A 25,121-nucleotide genomic window follows, 5' to 3' on the forward strand; every position below is an offset into this window, starting at 1 on the left:
GTGTCTGCCATTATTTATCCCAGGCCTGGACCCTATCCTCTGTGTCTGCCATTATTTATCCCAGGCCTGGCCCCTGTCCTCTGTGCCTGCCATTATTTATCCCAGGCCTGGCCCCTATCCTGTGTCTGCCATTATTTATCCCAGGCCTGGCCCCTATCCTCTGTGCCTGCCATTATTTATCCCAGGCCTGGCCCCTGTCCTCTGTGTCTGCCATTATTTATCCCAGGCCTGGCCCCTGCTGTAGATGAGCCCCTGCTATCCCCTGTGTTTATCCCTGCCCATTGTCCCTCCTGGCCCCAGCTTTGTGCCCTCCTGCCCTTGCTTTCGCTTTCTCTGTCTGTCTGTGACAGTGACGCACGTTGTGGCTGCAGTCATGCCGTACTGTACGCCGGGCGCTTTGCGTAGATGCCCGCTAGAGGTAGGCGGGGCTATAGGGACAGCTGCCAGGACATGGGAGGGGATATGCGAGGAGATGGGCGGAGCTACAGTGAGACGCTCTGATGTGGGAGGAGCCATGCGGTGACTTGGGTAGAGCTACAGTGCGAGCCGTTTTGATATGGGAGGGGCCATGCGGGGAGATGGGCGTGGTTATGTGGAAGTGGGAGGAGCTATATGTAGAGCTGGTTAGAGGATGTGAGGAGCTGTATGTGAAGACATGGAGGGCGTTGCTTGCCGCCGCCCCCCGTTCTGTTCCTGTATGTCTGCTGCTATGGGGAGATATGACTAGAAGCGGACCTGGAATGATGTGAGGTATTAACACAAGCCATGATCATACCATGTGCAGCCACCACACGCCCATTCCTGTCTGTATATTAATTAATTATCCATCCATCCCTCTGCAGGGACACTGAATAACCTGCCTCCACCTCACAGCTGTCACTCACTGCCTGTGTGCTGAGTGGGAGTGGAGTGATGGATCATATGAGTGGGCTGGGAGACCTGCAGGGTCTAATGAGGTTCTTATAAATTGCAGGGGGCCTCTGTGGCAGGGGATGCCAAAAGCTTTTTTTGCAGAACTACAACTCCCATGAGGCGTTGCCAAGCTGTATAGGCAACAGCATCATGGTAGCTGTGGTACTAGAACAGCTGCAGAGTTCCCTTTTTCCCATCACTCCTTATTGATACAATGTTGCTGAAAATTTGCTACATTGAAATGACTTGCTCTACTGCTGCCCATGCCAGCCTGCAGTGCACTGCGTGGTTTAACCCAGAAATATGCCCTGGCTGTGCCAGGTACCCTCTGCTTCAATAATGATCTCCATACAAGCTTTGTTACTGCTTTGTAGATGAGGAAACACAATTTTTACATCAGCAGTTATACTTTGTGTTAATAAGCTGATTTGTATCCACATTATGCAACCTTGGTAACGCTTTGATGCCTTAATGTATTTTTTTTTTTTTTCTGTTTTGCTTTGATTTGATTGAAGAGTGGAATATATGAAGTCGTTTTTTTTTTTTTTTTACAAATCCACAGAGGTAAACAGAGAACGCACACAATCATATGATGTTTATGTCTCAGCACTGCAAAAATGCAAGATGGATTTGTTTTGTGGATATCAGGATTTATAGAAAAATCAGGAGTTAGTAAGAGCATTGACAACAAATGCCAGATTCATTTCCTTAAGTGTGTGACGCATGATGTCATATATGTGTTGGGAGTCAAAATAAATGCCTGAATCACTGTGTGATCATATTCATTTAGTTATGTTGTTTGGACCCTCCTTGATTTTCTTACAGAGTTCTTGTATTCTAAGTAAATTTTGAGTTAAGGCGAATGCTGTGCAATGTTATTGATGTCATTTTCATTAGTTAATAAAAGATTAAAGAAACAATCTAAGCACCGTAACCACTACAGGGCGCCTTAATGGTTATGGTGCCATGACTTCCTCTGTGTAAGTAGGCAACCCAATTTCTAACAGTTTGACAAATTACTTGGGGTCGTCTAGGCGCCGATAACGTCCTATGTTTCTGTTGGCTCTCCTGAGCTAAGCCTTGCTATTTGAGCTGAGAGCTGATTGCTCTCAGTCAATGAGCTAAGTTATTCAGCTCTAGGCTTGGCTCAGAACAGAGAGCTTCTAGCTCACATGGAAGGTGCTGTGATCAGCACCTGGCGGACCCCAGGTAAGTTGCCAAAATGTTAGCAAACGGTTTCAATGCTTACATTGTGGATGCCAGAGCATACGTGGCACCATAACCACTGCATTATTTCGTAGTTATTGTGCTTGGAGTGTTCCTTTGGAAAATGTATGCCAGACCTGCAGCCTAGAGATTCCTCTTTCATTATTATGTTAAGATAATTAATTGGTACCTAAATATTGCTGTTCATTTATTAGATTTTAGGGATTTGTAGTTTAGCTGTGCGTTTGACAATTAAGCTTCAACTCCCATAAATCCTGTGCTGAGTCCATAAAGCTCTGATTATGGATTTAGAACTGTAACTTTAAGCAAGTGTTATGATTGGTTCAGTCTCTTCTGGGTCTGTGCAGAGGTTTCTGCAGAAGTTTTAAATCTTGGGATATTACTGTACAGATAGCTTGTGTATATAAATCAAATTCAGACCTTGTTTTTAACAATCTGGAGACAGATTTTAAGCATCCTAGCCTGGATGTCAGCCGTCCAGCGGCGTACGGACCAATTGAAATCCAGACACAATGGTGGCACATTTAGAGAAAATATTGCAAAATCTGGACATAATTTTTTGAGATCAGTGTAAAAATGTTGCAGTCCTTTTGGGGGAAAATATAATAACCCTTGTTAAGGTCGAAGTCCTGCAATTATCCCTTTGCAAGATTAAGGGCGCAACATTACCCTTGTATTTTGTAAAATATGGGAATCCACATTGCGCAGTCTAATTTTCCGCAACTTTTTGAATAACATAGATAGAACATTGATTTCAATCAAATCCTGTTAATTACTTTTCAATGGGTCTTTAAAAAATAAAAAAAATATGAATGACTTCTAACTTTACAAACAGTTGGCAACCACAATCCTAGTGAGGGCTAAATAAGAGAAACAATGATAAACTATGAGCCTGGTATGGGGTGAACTGGAGGTAATCTTGTTCTGCAGGTATCTGGCTGGACTTTCAACCAGAGCTTTAGATATAGTTTATCTTTTTGTACTTTTTTTCTTTAGATATAGGTGATTCCAATATGTACTTAGTTTTGCAACAGCAGCATTTTACTTGCGCAATGCTGAAAAGTAACAAACATATTGTCACATTTACTAATGTTAACCATTTCTTTTTTAAATAAGATACATTTAATATTATCGGACAGTGCATGAAGAAAATTTTCATAGTGGCAGACTAAAATCAATAAACTGGTCTTGGCAGAGATCCCAAAGGAACCCCCTTGATTAATTCATGGATTAAAATTAATTCTAGATGTATTTGCAGTAGGAAAAAGTAAAACGTCTTATATGGTAGCAGAAGATCACTTGAGTTCTAGTTCAGCAGCTGTAGACCAGCAGGTTGTCTACCCCAGTATTAAGCTGTATTTTTTAGTACGGCTTATGTTTCAGCTACAGACTTGCAAATCAAAAACTTGGCTCACACATGACTGCTTAGGTCTGTAGCCTCCTAGACCAGTCCAATGCCAAGTAAAACACAGACACACACTCACATTTGTGAAGGACATTGTCACATATTTAATCATAACTACTTGAACCTGTTTTCTTCAAACAACCGATAAGCTCCAGTACGCTACTGAGCTATAGGTTCCAGCAGGCAGGTATACTCAATGAAAAACCTTGGGTTCTGGTTTTAAGATGCTATTAGCTGCCACAAGACAAGCTTTCCGAGCCTATGTAGGTGGTCGTTCGCTGGCCAGGAATTTCTGTGGCTGTGATAATACAAAAAACATACTTTGTAGTGGTAGGAAAACTGGAAAAAACGGTTCAGGGAATGACTGTAAAGTAGTATGGTGTTTTCTTTGGGAATCCCAAGGCAGAAAGAGAAAAAAATCCAAAATACATGTCCCCTGTTTCTGGAATGTGCATATGAAGACCAGGACTTTACTTTGAAAACTCCAAGATCTTGGTGGTTGACGTATACTCATTCAATCGATGTTCCCTCACCACCCACAAGATGCTCTAAGTCCACATTCTTTTAAAGTCTTCTCTCCACAGAAATACCCTGTGCATTATATAGCATTTTCTAACATGTCTATAATTTGTGCTGATGATTTTGAAATGTGTTAAGGAGTTTGGTTTTTATATGAAACCAAAAATAATAAAATTCTAGCTAAGCCTGGGCACGTTAGATACAGAATGTCCTTCGAGAATTCTTCAAACTATTTCCTGTTTCCTGCACTGTGGAAATCTTGGAAGTGTGCAAAATCACTAATATTTGTCTTCTGATATGACATTATCTTTCCTCATTGTGTAGCTTTCATGTAAAGTTATCAAATTGTAATGCAGTTCCAAGATGGCCCTCTACATGTTGGAATTGCAATGTGTAACGGAACCACTGGCACCCCGACCGGGTACCTTCCATTGACAGATGCTCCTAGTGCTTTCCGAGGTCTCCAAGCACTCCACCTGACACCATAACCACTGCAGACCCCACAAGCCGCCACAGCTTGGTTGGGGTCTCGCCGTCTCCACCCACTCTGGACCCAAGACCAGGGTCCAGCTTCCAGTAGGTCGACCCCTCCGAATTCCAGAGAGCAGGAACAGGAACAAGCTCTTAGCAGAGCTTAGTGATTATATCCTGGGGCGTATAGTGATTATAGCAGTCCCCAGAGTGTAGTTATCCAATTCCCCAAACATGAGCTGAAACTTCATGAAGGTACACGATGATCTGTTTAATCAGCACGAACGGGCTTTCTTTTATGCAAGTTTTCAGGCCAGAGGCACACCCTCTGGACCTGTCGGTAAACTATGACAAAAGGGACACAAACCAATGGGAACACTAATTAACAAAATAACACTCCCACATACACAGTAAAATCCCTCCTCTCCATCCTGGAGATAATTAGCTTAAGGAACTGCAGTACATTCAATTATCTCCAGGTACAGAAAATATCTCCATTTTACACTAACAGTAAAATACATATAAATACATAATTCCTATTATATTACACAGAAACCCCACATTTGACCTATCCCCAGATAGCTCGGATCTCATCGCCCAATATAGGTGAACAGCGCTCATATACCACGAACAGAGTAAATTTGCCATGGGGTTAAAGTTTTACAAGGGCTGATGAGAGATTGAGGAGGAACAAAGCTGCCAGTTTAAACTGGTCTGGCAGTGTCCCTGGGACAACGCCCTGCTGGAGAACAACGGGACAGGAAATGGGGGAGTGGAAGAGGAAGAGGCACACCTTCCCAGGGCTTCAAAGGGGCAGAAAACATATTTTAAAAGTCCAAATATGAAAAACCCAGTGACAAAAGGCAATTTGTCACACAATGCTACAAGAAAATATTAGTAATTTTTTTATTTAAAGGGACACTATAGTCATCCAGACCATTTCAGCTCAATGAAGTGGTCTAGGTGCCAGGTCCCTCGGGTTTGAACCCTTCAGATGCAAACATAAGTTTCAGAGAAACTGCTATGTTTACATTTGGGGTTAAGCCAGCCTCTAGTGGCTGTCTTCCGGACAGCCACTAGAGGCGCATCTGCAATGATTGAGGCATATTATGCCTCAATCACGCAGAGCGTCCGTACGAAAGCATTGAAAAATGCTTTCCTTTGGACACTTTGAATGCGCGTGCGGCAGTGCCACGCATGCGCATTCAACTCCTGTGACGTCGGACGAGGATGTTGACGTCGGCGGGGGAGGAGAGGTAAGGGAGCCCGGCGCTGGCTTAGGTGAGCTACTGAACGGGTACCCTCAGGGTACTATATTGTCAGGAAAACCGATTTGTTTCCTGACACTATAGTGTCCCCTTAATGTTTTAATTTAATAGATGGAAATACATTTTGAATGACAATGCCAGTCCTCCATTAAAGGGTCACTCTAAGCACCATAACCACGTCACTTACTGAACCGGTTATGGTGCAAACACCCTGTCTTTGATAGCTCTCTTTTTTAAATGTTTAATGTGCAATAAATCTCCTTTTTTGTTCTTCCTGAGTGTAGGGCACCTCCTTTAGGCTTTCAGCCAGTAAGCTGGTATACTGTCTCCCTGGCTGTCAGTGTCAGTTTTGTTCAACTTTTGCATCTGGTGTTAGGAAAAAAAAAAAACACAGGTACCTAGAACTCTCTCTCAGAAGGACTTTCACAAGGGCCAAATACTGATAAATACATGACTGGGTCTGAGCATCTGGGCAATTCTTGTATGGTGTTCCCCGAATGCAGTGGTTTGTACCTACTAAAAGTGACGCAAGTAAGGAAACCAGTGAACTAGCATCAGGGTCATGGGTGCCCAGGGCTTATTGTTGCACGTGGGGAGCAAAGGCTAGCCTGTCTGGTCCGATCACACAGAAGAGATACTGTAGCTAAAATTGATGAAGAACGTAATGCTGGCTATGACAGAAAGGTGTCAGAATACACAGTGCATCGCAGTTTGCTGCGTAGCTGCAGATCAGTCAGAATGCCCATGAGACCTTTGTCCACCACCAAAATCACCTTCAGTGGGTACATGAGCATCAGAACTGGACCATGGAGCAATGGAAGATGGTTGCTTGATTTAAAGAATCATGTTTTCTTTTAGATCAGGTGTATGGCTGGATGCATGGGGAGGAGATGGAAGCAGGATGCATCTTGGGTACTGGAATTCATGTGAATTTTGTACACCTATCCAGAGATTTTTGTAGACCACGTACACCCCTTCATGGCAATGGTGTTCCTGATGGCGGTGTCCTCTTTCAGCAGGATAATGCACCCTGCCACACTGCAAAAAATTGTTCAGAAATTCATATTCCCTAGATCTCAATCCGAACAAGCATCTTTGGGATGTGCTGGAACATCCACCTCGCAGCTTGCTGGACTTAAAGGATCTGCTGCTAATGTCTTGGTGACAGATACCACAGCACACGTTCAGGGGTCTTGTGGGGTCCATGCCTAACAACTGGTTTTAATATTGTGACCGATCAGTGTACATGATACAATGTAAATAAAAAAAGAACATTTTGGTTCCTTCAATATTCCTATGTTGCAGATCCCCAGCAGATATAGGCATGCTATTGTATTGAAAGCCCTGCGGCTGTTATGTTTGTTTATATTTTCTGAGTACTTGGCTTTTTTACTAAAACCATAAAAAAATCAGCATTCTTTCTTATTATTTATCTTTATGACTGCAACATTGCAGCAGTACAGTGCAGCATGCTTAGTGTGTTGGGCTTGCAAACATTTTACACTTGCTGATTTTTCTCACACACATCACTGGAAGACGTGTTATCTCAGGCTAGGAGAGAGTGGGCCTCAGTAATCTGGGGCGAGAAGCAGGATTTCTTGGCACAAAGCTGAGTTTTTAATGAGAAGTGGAAAAACTGACTAGGAGTTTCTCTGCAGGTGCAAAAAGGTTACCCTAACTAGACTGTCAGATCTTGTTATAAAAATGTCTATAGGATTGAAAAAAAATATAGAAGACAGAAAGAAAATGACCTAAAGTACGTGCTTTCAGTCAGTCAGTTACCCCCTCCCCCCCAGTAAGCCTGCTATATATTACTGTGTGCCTGTCACAAACAAAAAAAAGGGTTGGTTTATTTTTGGATTTATATATCAAAATGGATGGTATCACCTTTGGCTGAACAAGCCATGGATTTCATTCTTAACTCAAAGTGTACTGGCAGTTTTATGTTTTGAAAGCTGTTTTTTATTTCTCAATCCATTACTTCAAAAAGAAAGCATTCTGCCACAACAATTTCATACAATATTGAACGTGAAGGCCTGATGCTAATGGATGAAAAAAACTCCCATTATAAAAAAAAAAAAAAAAAAAAAAAAACCAGACCTTAAATCCTGGACTGTTAGGTGTCCCTTGAGGAGAGGGTTGAGCAGCACTGCATTAAATGACAGATTTAAAACATTGGATGCTAGCATCTGTCCAGGAACTCATTGTCCAACTCTTATTCTGTCGCTGAACAAACTCCTCACTGCCGCCTGATCCTAACTCTCTGAAGTGATCAAAAATGTATTACTTTTCCCCAAACAAATACTTCTAATAGAGAAGCATTGCCGTCATGTCCGGTCGTCTTTGTGATCTGCCCAACATCCGTTGTCAAGATACTTGGTATGCTGTTGGTGAATGTAAAATAGAATATATTCTGAATCTGTTTTAATTAGAAGCCCTTACCTGCATTCTGTCTTACAAAGTTTGTGGGCATTGCAAAATGTAATCAGTCCTGTGTCTCAGGAACTGTATTGTTTCACCACAGCATCTGCGCCCCCAAATCTTTTCATTAAACAAACACTAGTGCATGCCTCCAAAGATATATTTATTAGAACTGAATAAAAGTTAGGTTTAATTTAACATATATTTTGCCCAATGTTAATTTTTATTTATTTATATAATCAGTTTGCAAATGAACATAGCGATAAATAATCACCTTGAGCAGGTGGGGGTAATTTATATGAAAAAAAAATAATGTAAAACTGTGTGTACCGAATGACATGGTTTTTGGATATTTTCCAAACGTTTAAGCCGGAGACATGACAACACATTCATAATTACACATGGTCAGTAGGACTTTTTAAAATGGGTAAAAGAAAATGAATCAATCTAGTGATGTAATAAGGACACCTGCTACCATTTTAAATCGTGCTGAAAGATCTTGTTAGAATTGAAATTTGTCATCGTTTATCTGTGTGACATTTACTGTGTACGTATAACAACACAGACAAAACGTATAACAGTATTAATATACTGCCCATGAAAACAAATTGTTTTAAGCTGCTATACTATAATTGTACAGGTAATTAAAGGGATAATGTCACCAAAAGAGTGGATAACATTCTAAATATTATTATTTTATTATTTATAGCGCCATCAGATTCCGTAGCACTGTACAATGGGATAGAGTGTAAAATTGAACGTAACGTGTTCTCATTGATGAAATAAATGAAAATGTATTGATCAATGGTATTTTTAACATATTACATTTTAAATAATGTGTATTTCCCATATAATGCATTATTTAGCTATTTTACGCACTATTATTATATTTGGGATATTTAAATGTTTTGGGGATGGGGGGAGAGTTAATTTTTGTTTGTTTGTCTATTTTACTTTTATGGAAGCTTAGTTACTAAATGACTCTAAACAGACAAAATCTTCATGCCCAAGTTAATACTATAAGAACAGGATGTAGTGTGCAGAAAAATGTGTAGCCAGTAAACATCTTGTTCTGTTTTTAGGTCACACTCTACCTCCTCTGAACCTTGAGTAGATTGCATGCAGTCATGCTTATGTTGTGGGTAATATTCCAATGTTTAAAATCTAATAAGAGTTGTATCATATGCCAGAAGTCTAGTAAGAAGCTATGGTCATCATGACGAGGCAGGTTCAACTAACCTAACATTTGCTTGACCTTTTTTTGTTTTGTTAACATTTTATTTTAATTTTTTTTGGATGCTTTTTTTTCAAACTTCTGTCAAGTACAATACAAAGGAAAATAAGAATAAAGGCTAGCATTACTGATGCTCGAATGCAGTGGTGTATTTTGGATTTGTGCTGCCCTAGGCATGACTAAACTTGCCCCCCCCCCCCCCCCCCCCAATTGGTGTCAAGGCCATTTTTTTGACTGACAGACACATGCCCTTATTGATACATGCACGGATATACACTCACTGACAGATACACAGTCATTGGCGCACACACTGTTTAACCAACACACACTTTCACTGACAGACACACACTGACACACACTCACAGGCACACCCATTCTCACTCACAGACACACACTGACAGCTACACTCATTCACTCACTCACTCACTTACTCACAGTAAGGTGGACAGCCCCAGAACACGAGGCAAACAAGGCATTTGTCTGGGAGCTTGGGGTGAAATGTTTTGGCGCCCCCCCGAAAGTGCCCCCCTAGGCAAATGCCTTGTTTGCCTTGTCGTAAATACATCCCTGCTTGAATGTAGGGTGTGCACTATATATATGAGAAGTGCAGAATCATTTAACAGCATCCATTGATAGTGGTGTTAATAACACCGTGTCAGGAACACAAACATGTATTCAAACATGTATGTAATACTATAGTATTCCTTTAACAACATGTTCTAAAAATATGTGCAGACCTCATACAGGCAATCCACAATTTTTAAGCACATGTCAATAAATGTAGATTATATCTCCCTCATGGGAGCCAGAGGCTAAAAGAACAAAAACAATGCAATGATACAAAAAAGGAAAATCTGTATGTGCCAAAAGAAGGGGGAAACAAAAATATGAAAGAACTTACAGTAACTCTGGACGCATTTCGCACATGTTCTGATGCTTTATCAACATAAATCTAGGGAATGAAACTATCCGCAAGTGTAATCTGCATTGCAGGCTAAATGGAAGATGTGTGTAATATTTGTCAGTCTGTTCTTCAACCAGGTGCCATAATGCACATGCACAACAAGTGAGCATGTTGGGAATCCGTTGTTAGAACACAAATAATTCCATAAAGATTAACAACCAGCATTAGAAAGCATCTGGCGGAGAACAGGTTGTGTTTCATCGTGAGTGAAGGGTCCCAAAGTAGACTGAAGAGCAGGCTTGTGAATTGATGTCAAACGAATTGGAATTAGTCAAAATTTTGGCAGATTGGTGGGTCGTTCAAATTACAAATTCACACAGACAATGGGCGAATATGTTAGTTTACGTTGTGATTCGGTGTTCCGTCCATGACCGCATAAAAGAAATAAAATAAAGAAAAAAATCAGTCAGACTGTACACTCAACCAAATGCTGAAAATTGCCAATATGTGGATCGAATTAGAATGGCAAAACACCATCCTTTTTGGTTGGGATTTTCTTTATTCGGGCATGAAAATGATGCTATTACTCTACTGCAAATTATATTTATATATATATATATATATATATATATATATATATATATATATATATATATATATATATATATATATATGTATGTAAATAAATATATTTTCCAATACAGTGAAAGGCTCATTTTTCACACCCTTTTGGTTCATTTAAAATAAATTTCGCCCAACCAAATTTTTCCACCGTGCACAAGTCTACGTAAAAGCTTGTTAATTGATTACCTCCAGCAATTTAGAGGGAAATGGAAGAAGATAAATTGGATAGAACAGAGTAATCTCTGAAAGGTTTGTTTAAGACGTATATTATTTCAGAATGTCTAATAGGTTGCTGACGCTATCCCAGTAGACAAAAATAATAAAAGGTTAATGAGGTGGATAAAAGAGGTGAGTACTAGCTAAACTTTTACTTTGCAAAATCATACCACATATGAATGGTTATATAATTGTTTAGATATTTTCTTACAATCCTTTAGAACTGTACTTCGGATGCCATTATCTTGGTATGATCCCTAACCCTATTTACATCATTTATTTATACTGAATAATTACACTCTCTTTGTAGAATTCAAACTTACATCACCTTTTTTCTAGCCTTTCAAGTGATGTAAGAGTAAAGACCATGTGTATATAATTTCATATACTATATACATAAACTACGCTGATGTAGTTGCCAGCTTTTGAAAAATGTTTTGAGGGTACCTTTAGAAAAAAGTAATGAAGTAAACAGACTGGTAGACATTTGACTACTCCCATGGACTCCATATTTCCACTCACTACACTCATGTCCTACCCCATGAGCCTAAATGTGATACTTATAGTGTAAATTTGACCCACCAATTTGACATAATGTAGATTACATCAACTAGCACCCACCGCTATTCTCAAATAATGAAGTCAGTGTTGGTGTTACAAGTTTTGAAGATCACTTTCTTACTATGTGGCAGTCCGTCTGTCCGGCCATCTTACACATAAACACGACTGGAATTAGCATTAACATGGTAGTTTTGGTGAGTCTAAGTGATTCAAATGGCTCCTTAGCATCTAGTTAGCAAGTCGATGGCAACAGACCCGCTACATTTAGGGTAACATAACCAATCACAGAGCTCTTTATGTAGGATGTAAGGATTTATAAAACACTAAGAATCCGTGTGTAAGGGAAATTGCTATTTATGGTATACAAAGCTAGGGTTTTGACAGCAAAACCGTAGGTGTTTGATACAGATGCAGTGAAAACAATAATGAGTACTTGTATAATTGTTGATGTTAATGTGCCCTGTGTCGCTGGGAAGATACATTATAAAATACTCACTATGTTACATTTAAAGAGTTATGCGTTTAATATCTATATTTTATTTGAAATTAAGTTCATCTCTTCTAACAACTATGCGTTTTTTATAATCAGAAAATTATGTTTTAGTGTTTAATTCTTTATTTTTTTCCTTTTTCTTTAACTGGACCATCTGGGAAAAAAAAAAAAAAAGATATACATTGGGGCCATTATTTAGGACCGCACTTCTAGTCAAGTTTGGACCTTGGTGCTTTGCTCTTTTCAGGTAAGCAAAGTGACATCAAAATGCAATTAAAGACATGGTTGTTACATGTAAAATACTGTATCTTGTTTAATCCTCATGGCATTACCTGATATTAATGCTGCTTCTATGAATTCTAACTCATTGTTTTATGAATAGTTATGTATCCATACAATGTAATTTAGAAACACAAATGTAACTTGTCTGCCCAGCACACCGCGGTATTGTAAGGTCTGCTGCGAGAATACTTTAATATCATTAGTATTATGGCTGTTATAATCTTATTCAGGGCTTCACTCATACAGTGTGATGAGTGGAACTGTGTCTTATCCCATAAACCCTTGCACAAGTGTTTATGGGATAAGATAAATCCCCAGGACACACATGTTAGTCTCCTGACTGGTTAGTCTCCTGAGCCTCTTTCAAGCTTGAGAGAAGTCTCCATGATGCTTCAGTTTTACAAACTTTTTTCTGTTATTATTTTAATGCATTTTTAAATGCTGTAATGGACCACTAAAGCCACCCAGGAAACTCCACTTAAATGAAGTGGTTTAAGTGCAGTGTCCTGCAATAAAACAGGGTTTAAGAATCAGGAATGTTTACATTGCAGGGTTAAATCTACCTCTACCGACTGCCTTCTTGACAGCCACAAAAGATGCTTCCCCTACACTGACCTAGCAAAACTCTGTCACGTTATGTAGAAGCATTGATTCCTCTATGAGGTCCATTGGATTGGAACATCATGAAGCAGGCCACGCTGTCTCCACAATGTCGCAGAAAGCAGAAAGATGAGCAGCTCTGTAGTGGCGCTAGAAAAATCTATGTAAAAGTAAGGAGGGACCTATAAAGATCTAGGGACAAGAGCACTGTAACATTCTGAATACAAGTTGATAGCGGTACTTTAATGATAACCATGGTACCTAGACCCGTCCTCAAGCCACTTCAATGATCTAGATTGTGTCTGTATCATTTTGGACGAGAATTGGGAAATGCCTAAATCTTGTACTCTTGGTGTGCATGATAACTGGGTTGGGAACCACTGATCTACAGAATGCAATTGTGTACCACTTAAACTTCAAATGGACAAAGAGGGGCACCTTCATTTTAGGGTTGTTCCTGGAGTGTGTGGTGAAGGGCATGGGTGTCCTTTGAAATTTTTAACTGACTTCATTTATTTATGCAACTGATTTTAGAGCAAGAACAATGTTTCTCATTTACACAGATTTTTGTCTATACACATTTATTGTAGTTTAAAAGCACATTACTGGAAGTATTATTGCTGTGGATCTCTGTTACACTGTCAAACACCAGCAATATGGAGCTCATAGAAAAGAGGAACAGAGGGACTTGGGCTCTAACTAGGCACTGTCCCTCCTAGGTAGGCACAGTTAGAATGTTTACAATTGAATATGGGGTACCTATGTATATACTCTTTATATACTCAGGATAGTTTTGATAAACTTGCAGTAATCCATTATATTAATTTTTACTGTGGGATTTTATTGTACTTTGTATGAGTGGAAAAGATAGATTGTGGGCCTTTGCTCTGTGTGATTTCTGAGGGTTTTAATATATTTATAATAAAAGTGAAACTTAACTCCATCCATTAAATTGTATTTATAACTCTAACAGTTGTAAGCTCATTCAAAACTGTGCTAGATAGTTCTAAATTCCGTGGGAGTTGTACCATTAGCAGAGAAATGGGTAATCTTGAGAGACCATTCGATTTATAGCAAAAGAAAATGAGAAACAAGACAAAATAAGGGCGATAAATAACAGTTTGTACAAAGGTGGGCACAAAGACAGTATAGTGGGAGTTATATAAAAGCCCTGCTTTTATTTTAAAAAAATGAACTAATTAATTAGCTTTCCTATTTGTCACAAATATCACGTGTGATATAAACAAATTGTTTACCATCTTTTGATTGTCTATAGAGCTTTACCTGAAGGAAAAGTATTAAAATCATCAGTAGAATAGTCAAAAACATAGTAAAAGAATAGAAAAGCAATAAAGAGGATAGGTTTGTTTAATGGATCAGTAAATGAATGACGACATTTCTCTCACAAAATAAATATAAAGAGGGCTTGAAAACAATTAAGCAGGACTGTGCTTTAGGGATCTGGAGTGACAACTTGTTTTATATCCGCTTCTGGGCAGTTCAAATGCAAAACTATATATTTTTTAGTTAGATATGTTCTTTAAGTATTTTAGATTCATAAGCCTCCCATTTTTTAAATGGAAAAATAAATACATAAATAAATAACTATATAAAAAATACTTAAATCAACACTATATAGGGTCAGGAACACAAACATGTATTCCTGACCCTATAGTGTTAAAATCACTTAGGTGGCTTGCCCCCTTAAAAGATAATACAACTTACCGTATTTCCAGCGCCACACAGGTCTGCCGGCGTTGGCCCAGCACCTGACCCGCCTCCTTGCTGACATCATCAGAATTTATGATTTTTAGCCAATCCAATGCATTTCCATGGTGAAAACCTTGGATTGACTGAAATCGGCAAGGTGGCTGTATGGGGGCAGGGCCAAACACTGGCTTGACCAATCAGCACCTCTTTATAGAGATGCATTGACATAATGCATCTCTATGAGGAAAATTCAGCATCTCCATGCAGAGCACTGCCCCATGAAGCACCTCCAGGGGCCATCTGAGGAGTGGCCGCTGGAGGTGTCCCTAGGGGGCAATGTAAACACTGCATTTTCAGAGAAAATGCAGTGTTTGCATGAAAATGACTGCAGGGAATGATTATACTCATCAGAACAAATGCATTAAGCTGTAGTTGTTCTGGTGACCATATTGTCCCTTTAAATTCCAGCTATGGAACAGCGGTAACTACAGCATGATCCACCTCCAGTGAAGTCATCAAGACTAATGACTGTTATCCAATCAGCTGTTTTCAAAGAGAAACATCAAAGACAAACGGTACATGAGTGGCACAATCTTCACAACCTGACAAGCTATTGTTCTCTATGAGAATGTTTTCTGATTTGCTAAGATTTTGCAATGCTCAAGTTCACCTATTTTAAACATTCAGACAGATTACATACAAGCCAAAATATAGTAAATCACAAATACGCACCGTGATTGGCTGATGTGACATGAACATACGTGGACTGCAGAGAAACGTTTTCAGGTGGCAAAGATTACCCTTAACACCTGTATCTGTTCAACGTTTCTACAGCTCCAGGTGGGAGGTAAGCTAGGGAGCCTGGGGTGATTTTATACATGTCAAATTAAATTATTCAAATTTAAAATATTACCAGTTTTACACTGATCTCATTTTAAAGATTAAAATGATACTTTCAGTCCTATATTAAAAAAAAGGCTAGACTGGCTTTTAAAGATAGTTTTTATTAGGTAGCATCCCCAGTTTACTGCAATTGGTGGGATATTAAAACTAAAACACAATGTTTATGGTGTAAAAATCTATATTTGCTTCAGGACCTCATTAAGAAAATGGCAACATAATTATATAATGTCCAGCGAATCCCAGAAATATTATCATGGGCCTTATGTTCTCCAAGGTGTGTAACCTTATGCTCTAGAACAAAATAATCTTGGATGCGTTTCTTCGACATTCCAATAATACAATGCTATACATGGGACTTATAAAAATGTCCACAAGCAAACTTAACGTTACACAGAGAGTGCGAAGTGTTTGATTGATGGCAAAACCAACTGAGTAAACCTCATTAAGGTCCATAATGTTAACTTTGCTGAGGAGGAGAAAATTATTTCAAACCATTTGGGTCCAAGGTGTTAAAAACATCTCTAGGTGCTAAAATGTAGTTTGGCAGTTAATGGCTGATAAACTATTCTCCATAAACTTGAAACACACATTGGATAAATAGTGAGAAAAGAACAAGAAGCCAACTTAAAATATGTGTTCATGAAATGGGAGAACCCTTGACGGACACCTCAAAAATAACTTTTAATGTGTCCTTAAAGTTGTAATATTTGGTTTTTTTTTTCAACTTAACTGAATGGGCATTAAACCTTGTTTGATCTGCAACCCTCCATAGCGATAATAAGTCTTGTTAAAAGCAAGAATAATGTCTTTCATTATTGTTGCTATAGATTTGCAGATAACAAAATGTTCTCTGCTGATATATCATGGAAACATGAGGCTTTGCGTGAGTTATTTATTTTTTTTATTATTCTTTATTTTTGCAGTGTAAATATTAACATACATGCTCATCGTGCCATAACAGCGAATGACACGCAACATAGTACACAAAATGATAACGTCGTAGGCACAAAAACATAGGCACCATTTTATAATATGATTGTAACATCACGTTAATCTGGCACAACTAGAAGGATATTCCTTGTTGGTTCCTTAATATAAGCATACTGCCTAGGCATGTAGAGTGAGCAAGGAGAGCACAGGATTAAGCTAGGCATACATGTTAAAGACTAATAACAGAAATAATGCTTATGGATGATGGGCATGAGATTAAATAAAAGTATAGGAGGGTTAGTATACTGATCCAATACTAGCACAATAGCAAGATAACATGAAGATCACGTAGACAGACAAGTATACACATTTAAATATCAGACTTGGCAATGACAGTGTCTGAACATCAAGTGCTAGACATGGTGAGTAGTAATTTGTGAAATGTGCTTGATAACATGCTGAGTCAAATTACTTAAAGTTAAAACCACTGGGATCTAAGATAGCACAATATCTCTGCTCTAGTTAAAATTAAGCAAAAGTAGATTTTAATAATGAACTACACAACATAAATTTACGTTCATAATGGCATCTGCCAACTTAATCAAGAGCTTGATTTCAACGGTAAGCACTTCGTCCTGTTCATCCGTTTCCCACAGGGAGCAAAACAGACGTGTGACTAGGCAAGTCCATGTAGGATACTGCAGCACGGTTCCTGGACAGGGCAACCCTCCAGCCCCAGACTTGAATGATAGCCAGCATCAATAGACCACAGACTTGAGAGTTCAGGGAGCTTAAGTCTTTACCCCGTTGGGGGGTCATGGAACCAGTTGGTACTTGGCGCCGTCTGCGTTTGATCCTCCGCCGGTGTTGGTAATGCAGGGAGGCTAAGCCTCGTGTAGCTCTCAGCCCAGGTGAGTAATTAGTAAATTGCATGGGTGCTTGCTGAGTTGCGATGCCTGGAGGGAGCCTTTTTGTCCCTGGCACTGTGTTCCTCATTTATTCCTCCTGCCACGCAGTCAGGGCAACATGTTCACATTGCCATAGTTTTATCCAAAAGCTCTGAAAGATTTTGTCCAACCGCCTCAGGATGCTTGCAGTGGACCTTTCATGGACTCTGTCTTGTTCAGGCCCTGTGGATCGCTCAGATGGGCCTCTGCCATTTGTGCAGGTGGAGTTCGGTAAGTGCAGTCAATGCCGCTTGTATAGGTCCAGTGGGGACCGGTATATCCCCTGCCTGACCAGACGGAGGAGGGGGTAGTTGGAGAGTAGCGGTACTCTATAGTAGACCTTGGAGGGAGGAGGTCGGCCGCCTCTCACTTGCTCTGTCTCCAGTAGGCCGCAGCAGTTAATCCCTGGTTCCCGATGGGTGAAACTCTCTAGTGAGGTTTCTACTAGCTCCTTCGGGTATCCCTGACTAGTGTGATGCACCCCAATGCGTATCTAATCTTGTTGGCCAGGATTAACACCCCTAAATCAGCCAAATTGAGAGGAGTTCAGGCAACACATGTCTGGACCGCTCGGAGATCAGGCTCCGCCCCCTTGAGTTATTATTTAACATGTTGTAATTATCAGAAACTGGATTAATGTTTATGGTCAGAATCAGAAATAAGCGTCAGAATCAGAAATAAGGGTCATAGGGTTAAGAACAAGATTATGGATTAGAGGCTAGGGTTTGACATCAGAAGATGAGGTTAAAAATTAGCAATTACAGTTACCTGATCAGTATGAGTAATTATAGGTTAGGAATTAGAGTACAGAGAGTGGGATTTGGACTAGTGTTTGTCCTTGGGTAAGAGTTGAGAATCTTTCTTTTCTGTATTCATATAAATGAGTTGAGAAACTGGGATTGACTTTGAAGATGGATGTAAGGGTTAGCGTTTATGGTTATAGCTCAGAAAATTAAGATCCGTCGGGAAGTTTGGCAGGTTAAAAATGCAGGTCCCCCATAATTTTACTTTTTTTTTTTTTTTGGTTCTAATAATTTTTATTAAGTATTTTTCATTACAAAATTACCACATGCATTCTCAAATTCGCAATTTTTTTTTTACATACGGGCTAGTGATTAGAATTAAAAAAAATATCATTTAGTATGAGCATTGCGGCTCATGATTAAGGTTCTGCTTGGATTCTACACTGCAGATGCTTAAAATATGTGTTTCTTTGATTCTGTCCATCAAGGTTGGAGAGTTTTTCTGAAGTACTAGACATTTCTAGCACAGTGTAATGTAACAAGACATGATCACATAACCCTGGTGGTCATTTTAACATGTATAAAATATATAGTTTAACAATGGTCATATATTTTAAGCATCCCGACCAGTTTTTTATTGGAAACATTACGTAACATGTACATTTTGGAACTGTAATATGTGACTGACCGACTTTTTCTTTTTTGTGGAAGAACAATGTCTGAAGACCACATTGCAATGCATGAGGAGTTTATATACTGTGGTGGAGCTGCCACCGAGGTTTTGAAATATGGCCCATGGATAAATCTAAAGAAGACAAGTGGAGAAAGTCCACCTAAGCTTTTATTTTTCATCATTCCTGGTAAGTTTGGCACTAACTAGATGTCAAATAATATCATATTAATTCTATGCAACATCTGGATTTATTAATTGTATGTATTAGGATGGCTTGCCAGGGGCTTTGCTAGGTATGAAAAATCTGTTATAATCCCTCCCACATAGTACCTAACGCCCATTCTATGTCTGCCCAAACTCCTCAGTAAATATACGTATTAATATAAAAGTGCCAACTGGCACATATAGGTGCATGGTCTTACTGGCTCACTCACACACACAGCCCCATACGCAGCAAACTGCGATACACTGTGTATTCTGACACCTTTCTATCTTGGCCAGCAGTACGTTTTTCTGAAATTTTAGCTACAGTAGCTCTTCTGTGTGATCAGACCAGATGGGCTAGCCTTCACTCCCCACGTGCATCAATGAGCTTTGGGCTCCCATGACCCTAACATTGGTTCACCAGTTGTCCTTCTTTGCACCACTTTTGGTAGGTACTAACCACGGCATACTGGGGGCACCCCACAAGACTTGCTTCCAACGTTTGCTGCCTAATACATATCACCCCTTTTTACCATTGTAACAATACAATCAATGTTATTTGCTTCACCTGTCAGTGGATTTAATGACGTGGCTGATGAGTGTATACGCACAGACTGTTACACATACTCTCAGATATACACAATCTTAAAAAAAATTATATATAAAACATAAGCAGTTTACCGAGCCCCTAGTTACATTGCTTGCTAATCCAGAGTATCTTCTCTCTCAGAAGCTTAGTTGTAACCCACAGCAATACTCTAAACACTAGAGCTCAGGAGAGCCATGCTAGACGGGGCCTGGCTGCAACAATACTGCTATTTGGCCACGCTACCTGATAGGGGGAGAAATAGAGTAGGGCGGGATTTTGGCATTTATTGCTGTTAGTTCTGAGTCCCCTGATCTGGCAAGGCACACAACCGGGGACTCAGGGCTAACCATTATAAATGCCAAAATGTTGACTTTGCCCTAACCCCTTTGTTGCGGCAGGGTCTTTATCCCAAAGTGCCCATGTAGCATGTTGATGAGGTAGCCTCTTGTTTGATCACGGTGTGAAGGAAAATTCTATACATTAGCGATTGATTCTGCCCCATCATCCTATACCTCTCAAAGGGGATATTCTCTAAAATTATTAAATTTACTTATCAATTGCAAACTTTCACCAGGTTCAACCCATAATAAATCATGTAACCCAACACCACAGCACAGGGGATGGAGATGGGTGGGTGACAAGTAGCATTACTGCTGTCTGACACTTTCTTTAAACTGTTAACTTATGAGGTATGTCAGTGCTCTCTCGTAAATAAAACCGAAAATTAATTACCGTATATACTCGAGTATAAGCCGAGTTTTTCAGCCCATTTTTTGGGCTGAAAAACCCCAACTCGGCTTATACTCGAGTCAGAGTCTGTATTATGGCAATTTGCATTGCCATAATACAGACTGGGGGGAGAGGGGGGCTGGCAGAGCTGTACTTACCTGTTCTGCAGCTCCTGTCAGCTCTCTCCTCCTCCGCGCCGTCCGTTCAGCACCTCGGTCAGCTCCCAGTGTAAGTCTCGCGAGAGCCGCGGCTCTCGCGAGACTTACAGTGTGAGCTGATAGAAGGAGCTGCACGGACGGCGCAGAGGAGGAGAGAGCTGACAGGAGCTGCAGAACAGGTAAGTACAGCTCTGCCAGCCCCCCTCTCCCCCCCACTGAACTGCCACTGGACCACCAGGGAAGGAGAGCCCCCCTCCCTGCCATGTATCAAGCAGGGAGGGGGGACGAAAAAAAAATAAAATAAGAAATAATAATAAAAAAAAAATAATAATAATAATAAAAAAAAAGGGGGTATAAGGACCACTGTGGGAGGGGGGGGGGGGTATAAGGACCACTGTGGGAGGGGGGGGGGGTATAAGGACCACTATGGGAGGGAGGGGGTGGGATAAGGACCACTATGGGAGGGAGGGGGGGTATAAGGACCGCTATGGGAGGGAGGGGGGGGGATAAGGACCACTATGGGAGGGAGGGGGGTATAAGGACCACTATGGGAGGGAGGGGGGTATAAGGACCACTATGGGAGGGAGGGGGGGGATAAGGACCACTATGGGAGGGAGGGGGGGAGAAAAGGAACACTATGGGAGGGAGGGGGGATATGGACCACTATGGGAGGAAGGGAGGGGGGGATAAGGACCACTATGGGAGGGAGGGGGATAAGGACCACTATGGGAGGAAGGGGGGGGATAAGGACCACTATGGGAGGAAGGGGGGGGATAAGGACCACTAGGGGAGGGAGGGGGGGATAAGGACCACTAGGGGAGGGGAGGGGGAAGTAAGGACCACTAGGGGAGGGGAGGGGGAAGTAAGGACCACTAGGGGAGGGGTGAGTCAGGACCACTGGGGGAGGGGGGTGAAGGAACACGGGGGTGGGGAGGTAAGGACCACTGAGGGAGGAGGAGGGGAGGTCAGGACATATGGGGGGGGCAAATATCCTTGCACCGGCCCTGCACACACTGCATTCATACACTGCATTCATACACACACTGCATTCATACACACACTGCACTCATACACACACACTGCACTCACACACTGCATTCATACACACACACACTGCACTCATACACACACGCTGCACTCATACACACGCTGCACTCATACACACACACGCTGCACTCATACAGACACTGCACTCATACACACACGCTGCACTCATACACACACACGCTGCACTCATACACACACACGCTGCACTCATACGCACACACGCTGCACTCATACGCACACACGCTGCACTCATACGCACACACTGCATTCATTATACACACACTGTAAATAAATATTCAATTAATATATTTTTTTTTAGGATCTAATTTTATTTAGAAATTTACCAGTAGCTGCTGCATTTCCCACCCTAGTCTTATACTCGAGTCAATAAGTTTTCCCAGTTTTTTGGGGAAAAATTAGGGGCCTCGGCTTATATTCGGGTCGGCTTATACTCGAGTATATACGGTAATAGTATGGGCAGATTTAGTCCTGAATCTGTTTATTTCTTTTTTTTATCCTTCAAGTTATTCTTCAGAACTCTAAAATTATTATTTTGCAAAGTTAAATAAATAATAATCTAGTGAAAACAGAAGAAATGAACAAGTGAGTGATGAACGACACCAAGCAACTTTACCCAGAGAACACATCATTAGCACAGGACACTGAAACAGCACAGTCTGCATAGTCCCACCTTAGTTGCCCGGCATCATTCCAGCCTTGTGTTTAAGAGCTTTTCTGGGAAGCTCCCACCCTACCTGAGCAGAATGCTCTCCCCGGCTGTTCCCACCTCCTATAACCTCCGATCCAGTACCAGCACTTTATTTAGTCTACCTCAATACAAAAAAAAAGCAGCCCGATCCTCCTTTTCCTGCAGAGCGCCGCAATTATGGAACAACCTCCGGCACACTTTAAAATCTTCCCCAAGCCTAAAGTCCTTTAACCCCTTAAGGACACATGACGTGTGAGATGTCATGATTCCCTTTTATTCCTGAAGTTTGGTCCTTAAGGTGTTAAGAGATCCCTCTATACATACCTCAAAACAGAATGCACGTGTCATGGTTGAGTATATATTTCCTACCTGTTCTATGTTACATTTTGTATATATTGTGTATTAATATTGTTTTTGTATTTTATCTTACCCTATTGTATCAATGCAATGTTTTGTAGACCCAGGACATACTTGAAAACGAGAGAAATCTCAATGTATCTTTCCTGGTAAAAATATTTTATAAATAAATAATTGTTAGGGAGATTGGCATGCATTCACTGTAGGCTAACCTTCCAATTCTTCGGACAGACCCACCACCTTTGATTTGCCTTACAGGCCTATGATTGTCAGGGAGCTTGGCATGCATTCACTCTAGGCTGACCTTCCAATTCTTCTGGCAGATCTGGGCAGTGCCAGTGACATGATTTGTGTCACTGGCCCACCTTCTTTGAATGATCATAATAATAGAGATTTATGACCCTATCTAATTAAGAGATCGGTATATGTATTTAATATAAAACAATGAGTTTTGGTGCGTGGACAGCTATTTTACCAGATACGGAATAAAATCTTCGATTTAGCACTGTCCTTTTGCACCCAATCGAACTTTGGATGAAATTTTGCAATGCATTTATTAATGCACCACAAGTCATTATTTAATTAGTTCATTAAAAGTGTAGTCTAAGCTTTTCAAGAAATGTATCAATGTCAGCACGTTCTGGAGGCATACAGCCATTGCATCCAATTACCATAAAGCACTTTTCATATGGTTTTATATAGATTTAGTTCTTGATACTATTAGGTTCTAAGGAAATGTGTTTCAGCTTTGCACCGATACTTTGATATGTAAAATACCTCTCAAATGTTTTTTTCTTATTTTTAAGCACAGGAATGCAGCACAGTATCTTAATATCTGGTGTTTTCGTACCACGAAAATAATTCTCTTTTCATGTTTTTTTATTTTATTAAAATATTTTTCGTCTTGGGAGATTTATCTGAAATGTTTAGTTTCTGTTTGATAATGTGTAATAGTAATGATGCAAAACATAACATTTTCTGTGGGTGTAACTGGTACATCAAATTTTGATTATAACAATTCTCGACTAGTTCCTTGTTTTTGCTGTTTAGTCTGTTGGCGGGTGTCTACCGCGTTCTTCTTCTTTTTGCCAGTGTTTCTGATCTGTGTGATAGCACTTGGATTGCTTCTGGCTAATTGGAAGCCACTGACCAGCTCTCAAAGGAAATTGGTAGTGTCCTGAATGTTATTGAAAGCTTGAGTTCCAAACCCTTAGACGACATGTCCTAAGCTATCATTACTGGTTTACTTTTCTTCTTCTTACTTCAAGCAAATCTTAAGTGTTCCACAATTTGATTTGTCAGTGAGGTTATTCCTGGTTTGCAATAAAATAAAAGAAACGCCTTCATTTGTTCTAGTCTTATCTGGAAATCAGAAATAAACCTAAAATGTGTTTTTTTCAGTTGTTTTATTAAAGTGCAAAAATAACTCAAGATTAAAAAAAAAAAAAAAATAACAAAAACCCTAGAACCAAAAAAACAGAATAACATATATGAAACTTACTCTGGGTAGGTTTGTGGCAGAATTCTAATTTATATCTTTAAAGGAACACTATTGTGTAAGAAATACAAACGTATTCTGAAATGCTATAGTGTAGCGCTACCTATTTGGAATAAAGAAAATGTAACTGGTGTGCCAGTCTAGATATGGCCACCCCTCCTCCCAGTCTGAGATCATTAATCTTAATGATCTGAGACAATCCAATGCTTCTCCATAGCATTTGGAGGCTTGTGTGCATGCGCACCATTTGCCATGCTGTGACCAATCCACATCTCCTCATAGAGATGCATTGAATCAATGAGCGTTTTTATGCAGAGCCAGGAGATGCGGAACGTCAGTCTTGCAATGTTTGCATGACCGAGCCCAGGGGGCACCTCTAGTGGCTGTTCAAGTGACAGTCACTAGAGGTGGAATTAGGTAGCAATATAAACACTGATGTTTCTCAGAAAAGGCAGCGTTTTGTCATACTCAGCCTGCAGTGGCAAGCTGTATGCCCCAGAACCACTACATTAAGCTTTAGTGGTTCGGGAACCTATAGTGTCATTTTTTTAAACCACTGCATAGTGTATGTAAATTATTCTTGCCTTTTTGCCATTGGTCAGCATTATTAGTCAGTTCTTCGTTCCTTATCTAACAAAGTTTATAAGAGGTTCCATCTGTCAACCACCTCATACACCATGATGTAAATATAGCTGACCAAATTGGGGGCATGTTAGTCAGGTTTGCTTGCTAAGCTTCCTGGGAATTTTTCAATCTGCCTCTTGGGCCTAGATATGCACACCTGTAT

The 25,121-nt window shown here is 40.2% G+C and overlaps 1 protein-coding gene across 1 annotated transcript in view; it reads left to right on the forward strand.

Annotated features, from left to right (window-relative positions):
• The first annotated feature begins 629 nt into the window (after window positions 1-629).
• LDAH (lipid droplet associated hydrolase) overlaps window positions 630-25,121 on the forward strand; it is a 180,308-nt gene continuing 155,816 nt past the window's right edge. Inside the window, exons 1-3 of the mRNA XM_063442120.1 lie at window positions 630-750; window positions 12,431-12,502; window positions 19,082-19,230. Of these exons, the coding sequence (XP_063298190.1) occupies window positions 19,086-19,230 (145 nt within the window). The 5' untranslated portion in view covers window positions 630-750; window positions 12,431-12,502; window positions 19,082-19,085. The remainder of the gene's footprint in view (window positions 751-12,430; window positions 12,503-19,081; window positions 19,231-25,121) is intronic.

Source organism: Pelobates fuscus, chromosome 2 (genome assembly GCF_036172605.1).
Source record: "Pelobates fuscus isolate aPelFus1 chromosome 2, aPelFus1.pri, whole genome shotgun sequence".
Classification (NCBI taxonomy): Eukaryota; Metazoa; Chordata; class Amphibia; order Anura; family Pelobatidae; genus Pelobates; species Pelobates fuscus.